Source organism: Pleurodeles waltl, chromosome 12, assembly GCF_031143425.1.
Source record: "Pleurodeles waltl isolate 20211129_DDA chromosome 12, aPleWal1.hap1.20221129, whole genome shotgun sequence".
Taxonomy (NCBI): domain Eukaryota; kingdom Metazoa; phylum Chordata; class Amphibia; order Caudata; family Salamandridae; genus Pleurodeles; species Pleurodeles waltl.
In genome coordinates, this window is record NC_090451.1 from 686,148,171 (window position 1) to 686,166,496 (window position 18,326).

General features: G+C 43.5%; 1 protein-coding gene across 1 annotated transcript in view; it reads right to left on the reverse strand.

The window, feature by feature from the left end:
- The window catches only part of LOC138267264 (uncharacterized), a 54,382-nt gene that overhangs the window by 27,055 nt on the left and 9,001 nt on the right, over nucleotides 1-18,326 (reverse strand). The window contains exons 5-11 of the mRNA XM_069216122.1: nucleotides 15,014-15,154; nucleotides 11,745-11,822; nucleotides 10,173-10,334; nucleotides 9,652-9,748; nucleotides 6,847-7,070; nucleotides 5,688-5,841; nucleotides 1,517-1,725 (exon numbers count right to left, since the gene is read on the reverse strand). Coding sequence (XP_069072223.1) covers nucleotides 1,517-1,725; nucleotides 5,688-5,841; nucleotides 6,847-7,070; nucleotides 9,652-9,748; nucleotides 10,173-10,334; nucleotides 11,745-11,822; nucleotides 15,014-15,154 — 1,065 coding nt within the window. The remainder of the gene's footprint in view (nucleotides 1-1,516; nucleotides 1,726-5,687; nucleotides 5,842-6,846; nucleotides 7,071-9,651; nucleotides 9,749-10,172; nucleotides 10,335-11,744; nucleotides 11,823-15,013; nucleotides 15,155-18,326) is intronic.

An 18,326-nucleotide genomic window follows, 5' to 3' on the forward strand; every position in this document is an offset into this window, starting at 1 on the left:
CAACCCCAAGAGAAGCCGACTCAAGTACAACGCCTGAAATCGCCCACTGAGTAAATGAAGACCAACTGGCTGAAGCTAAAAACCCACAAGACAAGGGGTGTAGGGGAGTTGGTGGTCACAGGATATTGTTATGTCTTAAATTATAGAAGGAAGATGCGCCAGCTACCCTAGCTTCAATTAAAGAGTATATCTTTGAATAGATTTATCTGCAAACAGTATTCTCCCCTTTACTGAATTACAAAGAAAAACTCTTGTTTAAATTGACTATCTACAATGGTTAATGCATGGAATGATGGGGCAAAGATAGATGGGTGTGAGGATGAGAACAAAGTAGGAATTTACATTGTCTACTTACTCGTTCCCCACTTTGTCCTTTACATAAATGGGCTGTGCTATTTTCAACTACTGCATATATTTGCATACTATTCATTATTGCAAAAATTGTAGCTGGGTACTTCGAACTATGTGGCATGAATATTTGATAAACCCAAAGAAATCTAATACATTAACTTTACGCGAAGATTACTCAGATTTGAGTTACTTTACATTTGATTATGGGATATTGCCTTGCCATTGAATAACTGAAGTATATCACTAGGATTATCTTACCTTGTTTTGCAAAATATCAGATGACTTCATGTTTTATATTAAAGTAAAGGGTTACTGAGATCCAATTTGATAAGGTCCCATATGCAAGTTGCTCTGATTCTTTAGAATGACTTGATTACTCAGATTACTTTATCCCACATTAGGTTACATAAACTCTTGCTCTGAACATACCACTCAATTACATTGAAAACACTGACTACCTTACCCTGCATTACAATACAGAACAAGATTACTGCAATTTTACACCACCATTCCACTGCCAAAGGTGTGTTTTCCAATTCAGATTCCTCTAATGGATTGCAAAATAATAATTTGGATTCAGTTACTTGAGTTACATAAAAGGCAATTTTTCAGATTGTACCATTTATTTGACTGATTACATCAAGTTAATTTTCTTACACTGCATTTGTTTACCAGCGATTATTTTAAATAAGATCAAGATATTACACTGACATTTACCCTGCATAGGTTCGATTTTCATTTGCTATCTCAGAACACCGAAGCAGATTGTTTTAATCACTTTTCCACGCATTAGATTGTGAAAGGCAATTTTGCAGATAAATCTTTCCCTTTTCCAGATTTTGTTATTGCCACTTTACAGCCTGGAAACGCTCAATTTTATCCCATAGTAGAATTTATAAAAAAAAATCTGAATAAATATGTAAAATTTTGTAAAAGGTCATTAACTTACCATATTACTAAAGGTTACTTCCCTGGCTTCATCCCATATTATAATACGAAAGACAATTACTTTACCCTGTATCAAATTACAAGATTTTGAGGAATATTGTATCGGAGGACTGCAGTGTGCAACGTCTTGTGGCATACGTTTAACAAAGTTAAAGGCGCTCTCTGGTTTGGAACCCCCCCTAGCTCACTGAAGTCACAAGGGCGAGCGAGTGCCTACCGTTTGTTCCACCAGTGGATCCAGGAACGGAACCTGCAGAAAGAATGAGTTGGTCCCATTATAGATTGGGACGGTGGTCAGCCGGAAGCCCCGACCTGCAGCCTCACCGGGAGTCAAGGGTTGGTTTTTAATGTTGAGGATGGACACCGCAACATCAGGAGCAAAGTTGCCCAAACTAATGTTAAAATACTGCCATTCCGGAACAGTGTCTAGAACAAAACAAATAAAGAAAACATAAGGGACCGCAGTAACAAAGCTAAAAGGTACACATCGCATCCCCGGAGAGCAAGCAAATATTCCCTGTACCAAGAGATATTATTTGCATGTGTGCTGGACTAAGTTGTTACATTGCAAGTAATTACATCGGGAGTCATTACACCACAAGCATCCATACATTGTGGTACTTTACTTCTCAAACCAGGGTGCATTTACCATACAGCGCAGGCACTTGGCATTTATAGTTAGCCAAACAATAACAATTGGAGCATCTGAGGAACTGGGGGATCAAGTTGGACCAGCCATGGACCTTTCTAAAGGAAGTGTAATACCATTGACCCGCCACAGGGTGCATCAAGCAGGATACCAAACAAGGGAACCCTTATGAGAAGTTACAAACTCCACCCAAACTGGCAGCACAGATGGCCGCCGCAAAAAGGAATTAGCAAGCCAGTGCTAAATTTGGGCTAGTGTTTGCTGGTGGTGGGCACCAGCACTCATTTTTGGATTTCTATTAGCAGACACTGACCCAGATCAAGAAAAAAAGCAGAAAAAAAGGTGGGAAAGAAAGAAGCAAAGACATGTAAACAATGAGAACTGGAAAAACCAGGAGTGAAAAGAACCAGAAAAATGATACCAACATCTGGCAGACAGATGCTCTAAGTGTCTTTCTGGTGAGAGTAACCGGTTAATTTACGTTAAGCCTCCACAGAGTAGAGCTCAGTCCTGGATAGCTTTCTAGGATGGACAGTCAGATGGCATGTAGAGAGGGAATGAACAGTTGGGGAGCTACAGTACTACAACATTTGCAGCAGATGTCCCAGGGGTCTGCGCTAGTATGGCTCAGCAAACAGGGCTAAGTACTACCCATTCAGCACTGGACTGTGGCGGTGATGAGCGGTCAGAGGCTTCTCAGGGAGGTAGTGTGGGGATGTACCACTCAGAACTTCACAAATCACTGACTAGTGCAACAATTTATGTAGCAAGAATTAAAGATTGCCTTGCACTCCACCATTGCCTAATTAGATGCAAGATATGGTACATGCTACCCCTCTTGTTCAGAGCTTGTGTGCCAAGTATTCAAGTCTTCGTCACAGTATGCAAATCTCACCAGTTCAAGTCCTATTCTTCGAATGTCATGGATAAATGCTCAAAGTCAAAGCAGAGCAGCTCGCTGGGCACACTTCAGGACTGTGCTACGGCTAGAACCATAGAGGCCTAGTCCTCTTTGGGCAAACTTTAACAGGGCAGTGCTGCAGGTTCTTCAGGCAAGAGCAAAGACTCAATGGGTGCTGCTTGTTCTTTCTAGGTGCTGGGTTGACAAAACCTCTTATCTGGGGTTTGCTGCTTCTGCTCACCTGGGTAGCCCCCCCCCCCTCCTCCTACAACTTTGGCACTATTTCCTGGTAGTTCTCAGACAGGTCAGACTGTGCTTCAGGATAGTGAGACCGGACACTCTTCCTTTCGGGTCAGACCTGAGGGGTACTATCCCCCTCACTTCTGTGGAGCTAGCAGTCAGGCAGACCGCTCTAGTAGCACAGCAAGCCTCTGGGTGCTCTATGCAGCACCCCCTTTCTTGCTCAAAGAACTTGGAACTGGTACATGTGCATCAGCAACTCCCTTTTTGCTCCTAAAGCAGCCCAGCCATGTGAATTCTCTGCTCTTCGAGAACCATTTTTTTTTTGTGGGCCCTTTCCAGGGGGTCTTCCAGACACTGTAGAGCGATGCTCCTCACAGCAGGGTCGTCGACAGTTTGAAGCATCCATACAGTTAGAAAGAGTTGAGCTTTCTGCAAAAAGCCACTATCGATCTAGAAGAGAGAAAAGGTTTACTGCACCTAAAAGACCATTCATACACTGAACAAGAGACTGGGTCCCGTCATTCACCCCTCCATCTGCCAAATGATGGTGCTCAGGGAGACTAATCCGCAGCTTCTTGCAGCAAAATTACGCAAATTAATTTCTAAAGGGAGCCCTGTTGCCTATTTCCCCACTTCAGTGTCTAGTTATCTTTCTGGTTTCAGGAATGTCCGCAATGCACTAGATTGGATTTAAAATTTGGAAAGGGCAACGATTACCCAAGGTAATCAAGGTGCTGTAGTTAAGGCCGACCGCTGGTGAAAAATCACAAGCCATACCAAAACTGGATCAGGAAAGTCTATGGTGTGTAAATGCAAGTCTTAAGTGCCTTTCTAAAAGGAAAGTGTTCAGCAATCCCAGTCAGGGACTGGGAAAGTGCATTCTAAATTCTGGCTGCAGCGACTGAGGCTTTGTCTCCCTCTCTTTCTTACGAACTCTAGGTATAGAGACCCAATTGCGATTGCCGGTCTAGAATACAACAAAGAAACAGCCTGAATTCCAGGAGCACTACAATGGTAAAGCGCCTTGTGCACAATGCAAATGACCTTAAACATGATGCGTCTTCTGACAGGAAGCCAATGCAACTCATCCAACCCTGCAGCGGCAGACTGGTGCTTAGGAATACCCAACACTGCTCTGGCCAGTGCTTTCTGTACTATCTAAGGTGGACTCCAGGAACAGAGTTACAGTAGTCTAATCTAGACATTACTAAGGCTACGGCAACTTGTTTCCGCTCTGGTATAGAGTGAAATGGCTATGGATTTCTTAAGCTTCCTAATAAGCCAGAAGCACGTTGGCCTGGCTACTCTAGGATAGCTCAGTATCTAAAATAATGGCAAAATGTTTTGGCCGTAATAGCATTTCATCCAAGCAGCCACAGCTGTGACACATTGAGAGAAGTTGCATGCAGTGTCTCCTAAAATCCTGGGGATCGACATGATATGGGTATTGGCTGCATAAGAAATCATGTTTAGCCCAAAAGCCTGAACAGTGCTGCAAGAGGAGGCACAGACAAGCAAAAGTGTGTCTGGCTCAGCGAGGAACCTCGTGGCACACCACAAGGTAGGGAAAAAATTTTGACTGGAACTGTTTTAGCAGGGCTCTCTGGGAACAGTCAGTAAGGAAGGAGGACAAGGCCAGTGCCTGACCTGTAATACCCTGAATATGGAGGCGTTTCATCAGCAACGAAGGAGAGACGGTATCAAAGACTAAGTACAGGTCAAAAAGAACCAATGCCGTGCCTTGCCCCTTGTCCATTAGCCGCCTAATGCACTCAGCAGAAGAGAACTAAACAGTTTTGGTGGTATAATATTCACATATCCTAACTGTGAATTGTCAAGCCACCCCTGCTCTTCCGCAACCTCATTCAGACATTGAGAACCTTGGCAGGAAAGTGAAGCAAAGCTTGGTGACAGTTTTTACAATCCTTGTTGTGTAGATTAGTTTTTTTTTTTTTTTTTTTAAATAAAAGCTTTGATAACAGCTTCCTTCCAGTTATGAGGGTAACAGCCTGTGTGGACAGCTTTATTCATCAAGCTATTAAGTGCACGGGCTAAGGCACCAGCAACCATATGCAGGATAGATGAACACGCTGTTCCAAGGTGGCGCCTGATTTAGAGTTAAGAATATATTGTGTTCCATAGTTTCTGGGTTCATTCATTCCAACACTAAGGGGCATTGTGCCACTCTGTAACCCTTTGCACTACATTATGCCCATCCCAACAGTCAGACTGCACCGTTGTCTCCAGTAGGGTTATGCTCTTCCCTCACCCTCCAACCACTAAGTCATCCAAAAAAAAACTACACTTTTAATACATCCCACCTTCAAGTACTCATCCCATTAGCCCTACACTGGAGCATGCTCATCCTCCCCCACTGTAAGTGCTAAGGGAAGAACAGGATGAATTCTACCTCCATTCCCACCAAAGGCAATCCCAGATTGGGGAGTACCAGTGATCTGGAGCATGGTGTGAAGACCCATCCGGACAGGCATGACAAGTCAAACCACTCAAGGCAAGTCTCTCAGTGTCTATGACAGACCCCCACATGATCCCAGGCAACACCGTTGCACCCCAGTGAGCAGAACCCAAACTCACAGTCAATAAAGATGAGGGGTTGGGGCTGGAACTGGGAGGTGATGAATTTGTATGCAATGTGTCTTGTGATGTCATTTCTCACTCCCCTCCAGTTCCGCTCCAGTAGCAGACGGATGGCGTAGGTGGTGCCATACAGGTTATTCTGAACATCACTCTGCAACAAACAAAACAAAAAGTTAAACTTGTTTCAAGACCCCTAGAAATGCCATTGGCTACTGAGTGTGCACTCTTAACTAGCACTGGCAAAGCTAACACTTGAGCTTTAAATGGCAGAGTGTTTGCAAATCCTAGTTTACGCCGGCATAAAAAAAAAAAAAAAAAACAGGTGTCAAGATATATCAAGCAGTTTTGGAATGGTTTTCCGTTAAAGGAAACCCATTCCTAGATGGCTGCCATGCATCACGATGCACTTGCTTGTATCGTGTGAACATGTGTCATGGCTAGGCACCCAGGTGGAGAAAGCACGAAAAGGAGAAAACGCAAAAAATATAGTACAAAGGGCAGCAAAGGAGAGCAACGTAGAAAGCAGGAGAGCAAAGGACAAGAAATAGGAGAGAAGCGAGAAGAAAACTGACCTATCAGAACAGTGCAACCTAAATGCTCCTGGGTGCGACAGACACGAATAGGGAGAAAAGACATTGAATCAAGACCAGGGAAGTCCAATCATATCCCACTATGTATTTTGAAAACTGGTCTGGTCGTGCCTGTTCCTCTGGAAGTATGCAGACTACCCATAGCTCCTAAACTAAATGGTTAGAGTGTCAATGCACTGCTCTATGAAATACTAAAACTAGCCTTACAGTGCTGGCAGTGTGAATGGGCCAAGCAGCACAATAAAGGGATTTTTTGCATCAATGCTGAAACTATCAGACAATGATTGTGTGAGGAGGTCCCAAGCTAGTGTGAGATGATCCCCTTTGTTAAGGAAACTCAAGCTGCTCAACATGAGCAGCTCTCCGACAAGGTGTCCCCCACATTATATAGTTATTTGCCCAATGCAAAACCAAAAGAAACCCCTCCCCCCCCCAAAAAAAAAAAAACTACAGTAATGCTTGATGTTATCGATTCAGCTAGTTGACGTGTGCCAGAAGGGGCATGAACCATGCCAAGTGAAGATATGCCTAAGAAGGGCACCATCACTTGAGGAGCAGCTACTAACCTTAATCTTGCCTCCTGGGGCTCCAATAGGCACAGTAATGCCCACAGCAGTGTCATTCCTGAACAACTTGTAACCGTTCTGCTGCACGGTCTCCACCGTGATCAGGTTTCCATCTATCCCCATGGTGGGGCCCTCGTCATTGTAATTTTGCAGGTCCAACACGATTGGTTGGAGGATGGCTGGCGTGACCCACGTCAGCGAGGTGGGGGTTAAGACTGGCGGACCTGGAAATGATCAAAATGTACCCGGAGTTACTGGCGTCAAGCAAAGAAAGAAACAAGGGCCAAATCCCTTCTCCCAACACCCAAAGATAGACAGTTTACTTTGGGTAGTGTATGGTCACAGCACTCACTGGGGGCAGTAGGTGGAATACGGATTGCAAAAAAAGGTGCCACTATTATTAAAGCATTCTGTTATCCAAAATGCTTTCGAGTTTGCAATAGCGAGGAATATATTTGTAGATCTCAATATATACAAATATTATGCCATTGGTTAATTACCCATGTAGATACATTGGTTTAGAAATCTCAAAGCAATTCAAAGCTACACTGTGTCCTGCACTACAGCTTATTAGAAGTTCTCCAGATATCGCCCCCTCTCCACCACCCACCCCAGCATCAGCAATGGACAACTGAACTCTAAAGAAACATCCCTCTTTAACTTGAAGTGCAGCCAAATGGAAATACGTTCATACCCTTGAACATTATGGTACCAACCCAGCCTTAAAGTTATGCTCCTTAATGTTTATTCTTCATGAACATCACAGAAAACCGTAAGTAGGATTACTTTGATAATTCGCCATCTTTAGTATTGTTTGAATTAATGAGAAGCTTCCCTCACCATTCATTCAGAAGCCTATGAGAATTTTAATTTAATCCCTACTTGGACCTTCACATCTTAACCGACTGCTGCATTTTTGGTTAGCGGAGCACTTTAATTCCTTAAAGGGCATTGGTGTAAATGTCCTGTGCATTCAGGGATGCTATGCACACCACTTCGTACATGGTTATATTTCTATTAGGGACAACTATATCTGCTTAAAATGCATGCATTGTAAAATATTAAACATATAACCAACCAAAAGACAACGGATGCTGCTAATATATACTTTATGTTAAGGCAGACTACTGGTGCTGAAACTGATACAACTGCAAGAGTGTTTGGCTAATCGAAGTCATGTTTTATGATTTCCTGAAGGTGATTGCGCAGGACACTGCATGCAGAGGCAAAGCATCCCAAAGGTTTGCTGCCAGATAGGAACAGGAATGCCCTTCCATGAGAATCCTTCTGCTATGGGTCCAACTTATGGCTCTGTGGGCCACGTAAAGGGCTTTAAATACAGATATGTTCTGGCCAGGAACCCAGCACAGAGGTCAGAGGAGATAGGTAAGGAAGAACAAGGAAGACTCCGAGCCAGCCTGGCTGCTACTACCTGAAGATGCTGCAATAAATAATCCACAGTTCCCAGATAGAGGACATTCCCATAACAGAATTAAGGAAAGACTAAGAATTGAACCACTATTCTTGTAGTTTCGGGAAGAATAACCTTTTCTAAGACTTCTAAAATGTAAACAATGGGCAGGTCTGATGAAACCATATTGCAAGAGTAGCTCCTAACAGGTGACAAAACTTAGGTTTTGGGCGGATTTGATGGTAGGGAAAGGCCCCAAATCAGGAAGCAACAAGGAGTGGAACAATTCAACCATTAGTGTTCAAAAAGCAGGACCTTTGTTTTATTGGTGTTGAGTTTGATCCCTCATCCAGGAAGCAACCGTTGACATAAAGGACCAGAAATGTCTTGAGGTGGCACCAAGGAAGAATTTTCAAATATGAAAATTAAATACCATCTACTGAAACATGTTCTTGGGTCCCAAACAGACATGTTTTTGAAGATGGTCCCCTTTTGATAAAGCGGACTGTTGAAGATGGAATCTTCTCAGACCTGGGAACAAGAGCTGTTGCAGATATTCCTGTTGCTTACATAAGGGACAGACTTCAAAGAGCCTGCAAGAATGACCCTTCTGCTCCAAAACTAGGCACACAGGTAGGTTGGGGCAGTGACTGACTTGCAAGCTTGCTCACCTGTTTTCAGAAAGATACACCCTCACACCAGAGGCTGTTAGAGCATCTTAGGTGAACGGCTAAATGATCTGTCAGCACATCCTGATGGACACAATACTCAATCGACTCTCGTATCACCTTGTTATTAAGTGCACCTTCCTCCCACTCAGACACCCCTTGTACAAGTGATTATCGTATTGCCCTAGCGAGGCAACCAAACCCACAGTATTCCACAAAGGTGGAGCCAGGACTTAGCGGACCTCAGAGCAAAGATCACAAGCCCGTTCCAGATTTACCTTGAGCTTCATGGATGCTACCTTAGCTCTAGAAATAGGTGTACGGACATATCTGCTCCCACTGGTGCTCGAGTTGTTAGGTTTTGTCCTCTTTAACTGGTCACAGGGCCAGTTAATAAAGGCATCCTTTGAAAAGAATCTAAGTTGCAGCATTTTTCAGACTGAATATAAATTAATCTTCCTTTTAAATGAAAACTGACTAGGCATTGGTCTTTGAAGTTATGCTGCGTACACTATGCCAAAAGTTAAACTTAAATTCTCGAACAAACTACAACCAAAGAATCAGATGCAGAAACTAAGTCTTTGTTAACCTTTTGACAAGCATCAGAACCCAAAGCGCAGTGTCACTAGTGGTACACTATACAACGATACTGGTCTAGTAAATACAGACTGGCCACAGACATCCACAAAAGCAAAGATACACTGAAAAAACTGCCACTACACTTACCTACTGGACAAGCTGTTGTGGTTTCCACTATGAGAATCACCCATGGCTGCTTATAAGACATGGTGGATATGGTAACTTCCAAAGGGAGATTTTGAACCTGCAACCGAAGAGATAGTTCAAAGACATTCAGCGTCTGGCACAAAGGTCCCTGAATAAGCTGGTAGGGAGGGGACACTGTTTTGGCAAGGGACTGGCATATACGTATGCCACAACGACTACTTGCTTGGTCAGAATTAGTGCAACTGGCATGCAAGAACATTTCTTGAGATGGCGGTTGCACGGTTATACAGGTCCTAAACATGCACCAACCAAATTAAATTTACATTGTGCAACATTCTATGCATTGGGGTGTATATTAAACAATTTTGTACCAAAATCAACTTGTTTAGGGCCCCCCCGATTTAGCAAAACAAGAATCTCAGGAAGTGTTTTAATCACATCCAGCCCCACAACTGTAGGGAGCAACAGGTCAGCACCCCATGCAGCTACCACCGAAGAGTGGAGTACGCGGGACACCTTACCAGCATGACCTGAGACTGTGGGGTGTTGTAGGGAGACCTCAGCATCACCCTGGTTGTGGTGGTCCGCACTCCATAGCCCATCCTCGTGGCAGTGGAAGAGCTCACAGTGAGCACTGTGCCATTCCTGAACTGAAAGTCAATGTACCAGTCTTGGGTGAGCACCTGCAAAAGGGAGACAGATGTTAAAGGTGGTTTTTGAACTGGATTGCTATTCTTTTGGCCCCAGAATAGTAATGCAATGTTGTGCGGATTACTAAATACCTCCAAATTCCATCCCAACAACTAAATACACCATTCCACATATTCCAAAGCAAAATACACGCTAGAAGTACAGATGATAACCCTGATGAGGTGTGAAACACTTCAGAAAAGTAACAGCGGAATATAGATTCTGTTCCAAGCAATGATATCACTACCAACTGGGTCACCCAAAAATATATATTTTTTTTTAAACAAAAACAAAAAAACACACACACACACACACACGGCTGGGTCAGTCAAGAAATCTCCTCCAATGGGATTGGACTGGGATAGCTAAAAAAAATCCAGTTTCTCCTCCAGTAGGATTGGAGGCTCAAAGATCTGTCCCTAAACCAGCCAATCGGCCAGCAGGCAACTTAAGATACCTCCCAATCCAGGAAGTATAGGTGCATCTCAAGAAAGCAATCCCATCCAATATAATCCAGTAGAAATGTCCACTCCTCCGCCTTTAGGGTGGAGTGCAGCCAAGAACTCATCTCTTCGTCCCCTCCCCACACCCACCTGAAGCAGGTCAATAGAATTCACCAAATGGAAATTATTTTAATTTTAGAATCCCAGGTCCCAATAATGGGAATTTGGGATTTTTTATGGAACACATTCCAAATGGAATTGTCAGAATAAAACACAATTTAGATGGGGTGCCTATAGCTACTGGCCATCTGAGGCCACAAGGTCAGTTAATAAAGTAATCCTTTGAAAGGAATCTAGGTTGCATCACTACTACTGGCTTGAAAGTCATCCAATGTGGAGGTGAAGGTAGTTGGCAAGACAGAGGAAGCACAATTTGAGGGGGGGGCTGTGGAGTGCATTTAAGCTGTCGCAAAGAGCTAGATTGTACATGGCAGCAAGCTTGCACCAAACCACAAGATCAATCTTACCCTTTATGAAATGCTTCCCCCACCCCAAACAATAAAGAAATTAAAAAGGTACCATGGAATAATTAACACTCCCATGGTTCCCAAGTAGTACCAGCACTAGAAATAGGCTTTTACAGAGCCTCGAAATAAATGGATGTAGCAGTCCTAGTCCAAGGGTACTCATTCTAGAATTGTGATGAATAAAAAAAAAAAAAAATGATTATAAACTGGTCATACAGCTCAACAGCTAGTACATTAGTCCATTGCTCAGTTATCTCCACAAAACGATCCCTACTCAGACCAACTTCACCTCTCCTATAACACTTCAGCTTCATCCTACAGGTTGATCTGCATCACAAAAATAGTGCTTCGCTGCTGAGCAGTTGCATATTAGGCACACATTAATCCATTGGCATGTTAAATTCAGCCATTACCAGCATCCCCTTTCACCTACCACAGGCCAGGAGCTCTGCTCGCCCAGCAACAACCCCTCCAGGCCAAATTGGTTCGGCACAATTCGCGTGACTGACACCTGGGGAAGAAAAAAAACAATGACAAACTGATTGGAACTTCCAGAGTCTTTTTTTTTTTTTTTTTTTAAATGAAAAGTCGCTTCTGCTCAAAGTTGTTCTGTGATCCAGCAAAAGGGAGGAGCAAGTCAGGGTCTTCAGAAACTAACATTTTAAAGTCCTTCTCGGACTTCCACCAATTTCCCCCGACACCTGTTTTCCGTTTAAGATAACTGCCCAATTTCTTTCTATAAAAAGGTCTAGGTTTTGCATCAAAAGTAGTAATTTAGTTGTATTATATTAAAAACCATTATAATCTTATTACTATAAGAATAAACAGTATTTGGAGAAGTCCTCGCTGCCATCCATTAGACCTGCTAGTGGTGCACCATAGACAAACAAACAACACTCAACTTTATGGAGCGGTTGACCTGCCACTTCTCACACTTAGCAACTCAGACTGCCACCTTCCATTTCATCTACAGATCAGATCACAAGGACTCCAATGAATTTTTAGATTTCACCACCACCTTGTCCACCAGAGGTGCCCTCACCCTCCTCTCGGTTGCCTTCAGCCTCCCAGACCAGGGGGGGAACTATCCTCAACCTAACTGAGGCACTCAACGTGATAGACCATGTCACACAACCAATGCACTCAAAGCCACATCCTCCACTTTACCTTCTCCGTATCACCAACGATCCATAGCAGCCTTCAATGCCCTCAGATTAGAGCCATCATGTTGTTATTCCCATCTCCCTACTCGACATCCTACCAAGAAGCCAAAGTCAACCCAAGAGAGAAAACCAAGCCTTGAGATTCTGCACATACTTCCCTAAAGACAGAATCTAATGCATAAACTCATTTCTCACCACATCAGGTCCAGGTCAGACGCAGCTCCCATCTAGGCTACTTGACCACTTTTGTGGAAAACTAAGAACTCCTGTCCCCCAATTCAAACAGGAAAGTGCAAGCAAAAACCTTCAGCACAGTTACTCTAAAATCCCTGCTAATAATAAACTATCCACCTGCAGACAGGATAGAATATAGAAGAAAAGAAACTCCAGAGGAAATCAAGGTACTTAAATCACCATGTGAAACATACATCAGCCAAAGCAAAGTACTATAACACCACCATCAGTGAAGTCAACATGATAACAGTAAGAAGAGCACTGCATCAATAGCCCACCAGACCCACCTATTCCTCACTCCACAGAAAAATGTAACACCATCAACCTCTTTGGTGAAAAAATACAGGTTATCCATCACCACATTAACACCCAGACTGCTTCAGTTCTTATGCCCACCCACCCACAGCTGTAGAATCTCACAATACTCAGTCTTCAAAGATTCATCTCTGGCAGATCACATGCTCTGCTCCCTCAAAGCTACTTCTTATAAAGATGTCTTGCCCTATTCCTTAATCTAGGGATACTCTTTCACCCCCTACTTGCCACTACCAATGCCTCCTTCACTCAAGGAAACTTCCCCTGGAAGCTGTGACGACAGAACAAATCCTCCTACCCCTAAAGAATTCCAAGATAAACCCCTGATGACCTCGCCAACTATCGACCCATCATTCATTAGCATTCATTGTCAATAACAAGGCAGTGTGTGTTAAACTCCAAAATGACATTAAATCTAACCATGTCCTGCACAACTAACATGGCTTCAGGTCACACTGCGGCAGGCTTCATGTAGTCACACACATCGTAGAGTGCGCCCTCCCAATCACAGATGGAGATGACTCCTCCGTCATGCCACCTGATACTGCTGTACCTCCCAGCTGCCTTTATCACCGTCTACCATCCCACACCCATGTTTACCCTGAAGCCTTGAATGGGATTCACTGGTAATGACCATCACTGGTTCTTCTCCCACCCCTCCAACTGACACCTGTTTCTTCACATGGACAACCCCAGGTACCAAGAGATCCATCACCTGCAGAGGCACCCAGGGTTCCACGTTGCTCCCAGTCATCGTGCACCTATGCATGAAGCTGCTTGGTGCTTTACTCAGATAAAAATCAAAATTTACCAATTTGCCAATGACACACAGCTTTACTTTAAAGTCTCCTCTGCTTCAGACATCGACCGCTGAAAACACTGCTTTCACATCATCCAGGCCTGGATGTTGAGCTCATAAGAGAAGCTTAAGCCGACCAAGTCAGAATTCCTTTTATTTGCCAAGAACAAGAAACAGCACGAACCTGGCTCTGTTACATGAACCTTCACTCTTTCAAACCCAACATTCAAACACTTGTCACTGGTATTCCATCAGGACACCACCCTCACATCAATGAACACGCTATCAAATATCCTGGTACCAACCTCTTCTAAAGAGCAACCCTTTAAGAGAAGAACTTTAAAATGGCTGCTCAAGCGCTTGTACTCTAGCATTGGATGGTGGCGTGGATATGCCCTGCTCCATTGCCTGCATGATGATACTACGCAAGGGCATCCTGCATGCAGCAAAGCAACGTGGAAACATGCAGCGGCCCTTCTTTGAGCTCTGATCCGAGAAGCTTTACTGTTTTCGCCGAAGGTACACAGGACGACTAAGATGGTCAGATCTGGAGGAGTCTGAAATCTTCCAAGGGTAGTTTAGGATCTAGAAACACTCTGGATGTACCACAGAACCTTCCCTATTACACTCATCTATAAACCCGGTCTGTGTAAAGCTCTTAAAATAAACCATTCTGAGACTCACTCCCTATAAGCAAGATGCATGTGCTTCCTCAAACAGAAATATGTCCTAGCCCCTCCGTGGCCAGCTTCTAGCCCAGCTCCCAGGAAAATGCACTCCTCGTCTCAGCACCATTTCCTAGTTCATGTGCCCCAATCCCAGGTTGTAAACCTACTGCCTGAACTACAGCACATGGTCCAAAAACCCAAACCAATTCACAACAAACCAGTCACTCATTTACCACCAATGCCCCATTTAAGGACAGCAGAAGTCCATTGATGAATCCAGGGAGACGAGCACCAGTAATGGAAACAGAAGATTGGAATCATATAGGCTGTGTTCCAGGACACAGAAGTGGAGAGGCACCACTGTAGGCAGTGGCAACAAATTCTAGATAAACATCACCAATCCTCAAGAGCAGACTCCAAATTGAGATGTCAAAAAGTGTCAGTCAGTGGGCAATAATTACTACACAGAAAAGCCTCCAAGTAACTTCTCCCAGGAAGCAGACAGGCTAGGTCCAATACTCACCTCAACATAGTTTTCCTCACAGATCATCTCACGGGGACTCCATGGTACAGGAAGAAGGCAATTCATCACAATGTCGTAAGAAACAACCCCAGAAGGAAAGGACACCAAGAACTGGAGGGAGATGTTGAACTTTGAATCATCCTGCATGGAGCAGAAAGAGCAATACAGGCATGTTTAGGGGTTGGGAGGTCTGTTAATGAGCACAAGACTAGCAACAGTCATTCAATGTCAGGTCACTCAGTCATTTCTCAGGTCATCCTCATTTGGTTCGGACACCAGAGTCCTTTCATCTGATCTGCATGTCATGTCAATTACTGCAAAGCAATGGTGCCATATGCCTTGAGATATAATCCAAATGACAATGTTTATTCTATTTTGTGCATTTGAAACCTAAACCATACTAGTTTTGGTCATAAACCTTTGGGGGGGGGGGGGGGGGGGGGGTGGTGTAGATCTACTCCCACCTTCACACCAGGAACTGTTGCCACCACCAAGACCAGTATCAGTCTTGTGCCCCTTTTTGTGACCTTTGAGCATCCCTTGCCCATCCGGATATTCCCATTTGGAAGGTCCAGCCCTCATTTTTAGAGTGAATGATTTCATTTGCATGGGGACTCTTCCCCAAACTACCCTCCCCCGAAAGTCCACACCAATGCAGAATACTGGGAAGTAGGAATGGCCTGGCTGCAACTTTTAAAAGGTTGCAAAATAAGCTTGGGATCCCTGCTCTTTTCCCCCCTTCCCTCACCCCCCAATGACCCAGTCTTTCCTCAACTTCTGCTGGTAACTCTTACCCTCTGCCCAGTTCTACGTTGAAAGGGGCTGTATCAAGTTGAAAGGGGGTGCCTTTAAAGGCAAGCATTGTCAATTAAAAACTTTGGGTGACTGAGCAGGCAGGTTGATAGTTTGTGGGAAGAAGATAGATTTACATAGAGATGAATAATAGAGCAGAATTCTAAGCATTATACCAAATACGTTTGTCACGCTACAATACAACCTTCATGTAAAATTAGAAACAGGATGTAAAGCAGTTAGTATTGGCACATATACAGGGTATGAACGAGGGGCTCATTCCTGAAGCAAATTAGATCATGTAGCCACATTCTGAGATTTTTTCTTAGACGAGTTGAAGATGAGTCCACAAGAATATTACCAGCCTTTAATGTGGAAGTACAATAGGTTTGTCTTTTAGGATTGTTGACTGCAAGGTATCCACTACAGGCTGCCTAGAATGATAGTCCCACAGGATATTCAAGGCGGGGCGAACGAGATGACGTTCCCTGGCAATAGTGAACAGCGGCTGTCTACCCAACTATTGGAGAGGCATTATTATCTATGAAACTATGTAGGAAAAGTGCCATTATGATCATGGTCAACTCGTCTCTGCAAATTTCAGTTGGTTGACCATGTTTGCTCTTCTTGTCAAAAAGAATACAGGAGTTCTATGTGTAGAACTGAGATTTTTTTATGGCACAAGCTTGGTTTAAGTAGGGTTGATCTACAACCCACATTGTGATGAATGGACCACTTGAATTCCAAATCCACCGGCTGTACACTAAGCAGCACAGAAGTTGGGGGCAGAGATGAACAGGAAGGGTGCCTCTTTCTGCACTTACAAAGTACCAGTCAATTTCTTAGTAGCCCCGAGTAAGAGGGAGACTGCGTAATATAAGCTCTTCAAGGTAGTCAGTTGACAGCGAAAAGTGCAACAGGGTAGCTTCATTACTACCACTTCAGTCCAAGATTATACAAAAGTGATCTACTAAATCTTAACTCCAGGAGAAGACCGGTTTAGGCGTATATGTGCTCTTGTGCCTATATAGTCTTATGTGACAGACTATGTATCAGCATAGTCTAAATACAGTTGAAGATCCTGCAAAATTAGCTTGTAACCAAAATGCTGATCCAATATCCAGATTATGTCATTTGGCAGGAAGTAAGTTTTTGCTTAGTATTCCAGAGCCTCTACAGTGAAGGTAGTCATATCAATTTTGTGGTACTAGTTGATAAGCTTTCATGGTCCTCCACATCTTTGAAGAAATTAAATTAACATCCGTAAGGTTGACGATTAATATTTTAGAACAATGATGGCTACTCCATTTCCAGAAGAGCATCGTGCACAGATGTTGTTCAGATGCAGTCTAAAGGAAACAGGGTAGGATTTGGTGACCGTAAATTGAAATTCAGGTGACCGGAGGGTTAAACTGGACCAGTACTTGGGTAAGGTAAGCAACAAAGATTAGTGTTATTCGATTGGATGAAGTCCTCAATTCGGTCAGTTTCACCCTAGTCGTTGCCTCTCCCATTCAGTAAGATTACATGTGCGCCAAAATACCTTACTTGCACTAACTGGGGACTGCTTGCATCAACAGTAGGATAATGCAAGTAGTGGAATCAGCACTGGTCATTAGCATAGACCATGGACATAAGGCAATTGCAAAGTTATCTGTAGACCATTTTAACTTCACGAGTCAAGAAAAGTGCCAAGATTGGAGAGGTGATCTTAATGTTCAAGATGACCATATGATTTATGGTTAAATGACTCCTCGTCCTGTGTGGATACTTTGAATGATTACACTTGCCCTGGGTGGGTAGGGGTGGCATATGCTTTTTAGACCAGGTACCCTACACCACTGTGTTGTGGGCACTCTTAGGAGTGACAATAGGACAGAATGTTGGTCAGCTACATAATACTGCAGAATATCCCTTTCTCAAACCCCTCAGATGACAAATTAAGAAGTCTTCATTCATCCCCCGATCACCGGAAACTGATAACACGTGTTGGATGAACTGGGAACAAGGGCACTTCTCAAAATGAAAAGGCCATGTTGGCAGAGTTTCTATTTGTGGAGTGCTTGTTCCACAACATGGACATCATGCCACTAAAGGAGCACTAAAACCAATATAATTTTTTAAAAACAATTATGATACAGTTAAGAGAAAAGATGAGCTTTGACAGCCATTCTCAACACTAAGTCTGTGCTTTTGATAGGTAGGGAAAGGACGTTCCAGAGCTAGGGCCCCAGGTAGCGGCGAGCACACCCACCTGGGCAAGGTTTTTTTTATTTTTTTATTTATTTTTTAAAGGAAACACACTAGAAATAGTACCCTATAGGTGTAATGCAAACTTTTCACTTAAGTATAGCAAGTGAAAATTTCAGTAAGCCGTAATTTTTCAGGTCCATAGAAGATGCTGTGCATTAAAACAAGGTGTTTGTTCATCATGAATCCAATGAAGGTTAACTCTTCCCTGGGTACATTCTCAAATCTACAGCTTGCTGACCAGTTGTACGGTGATATTCTGAATCAGAAA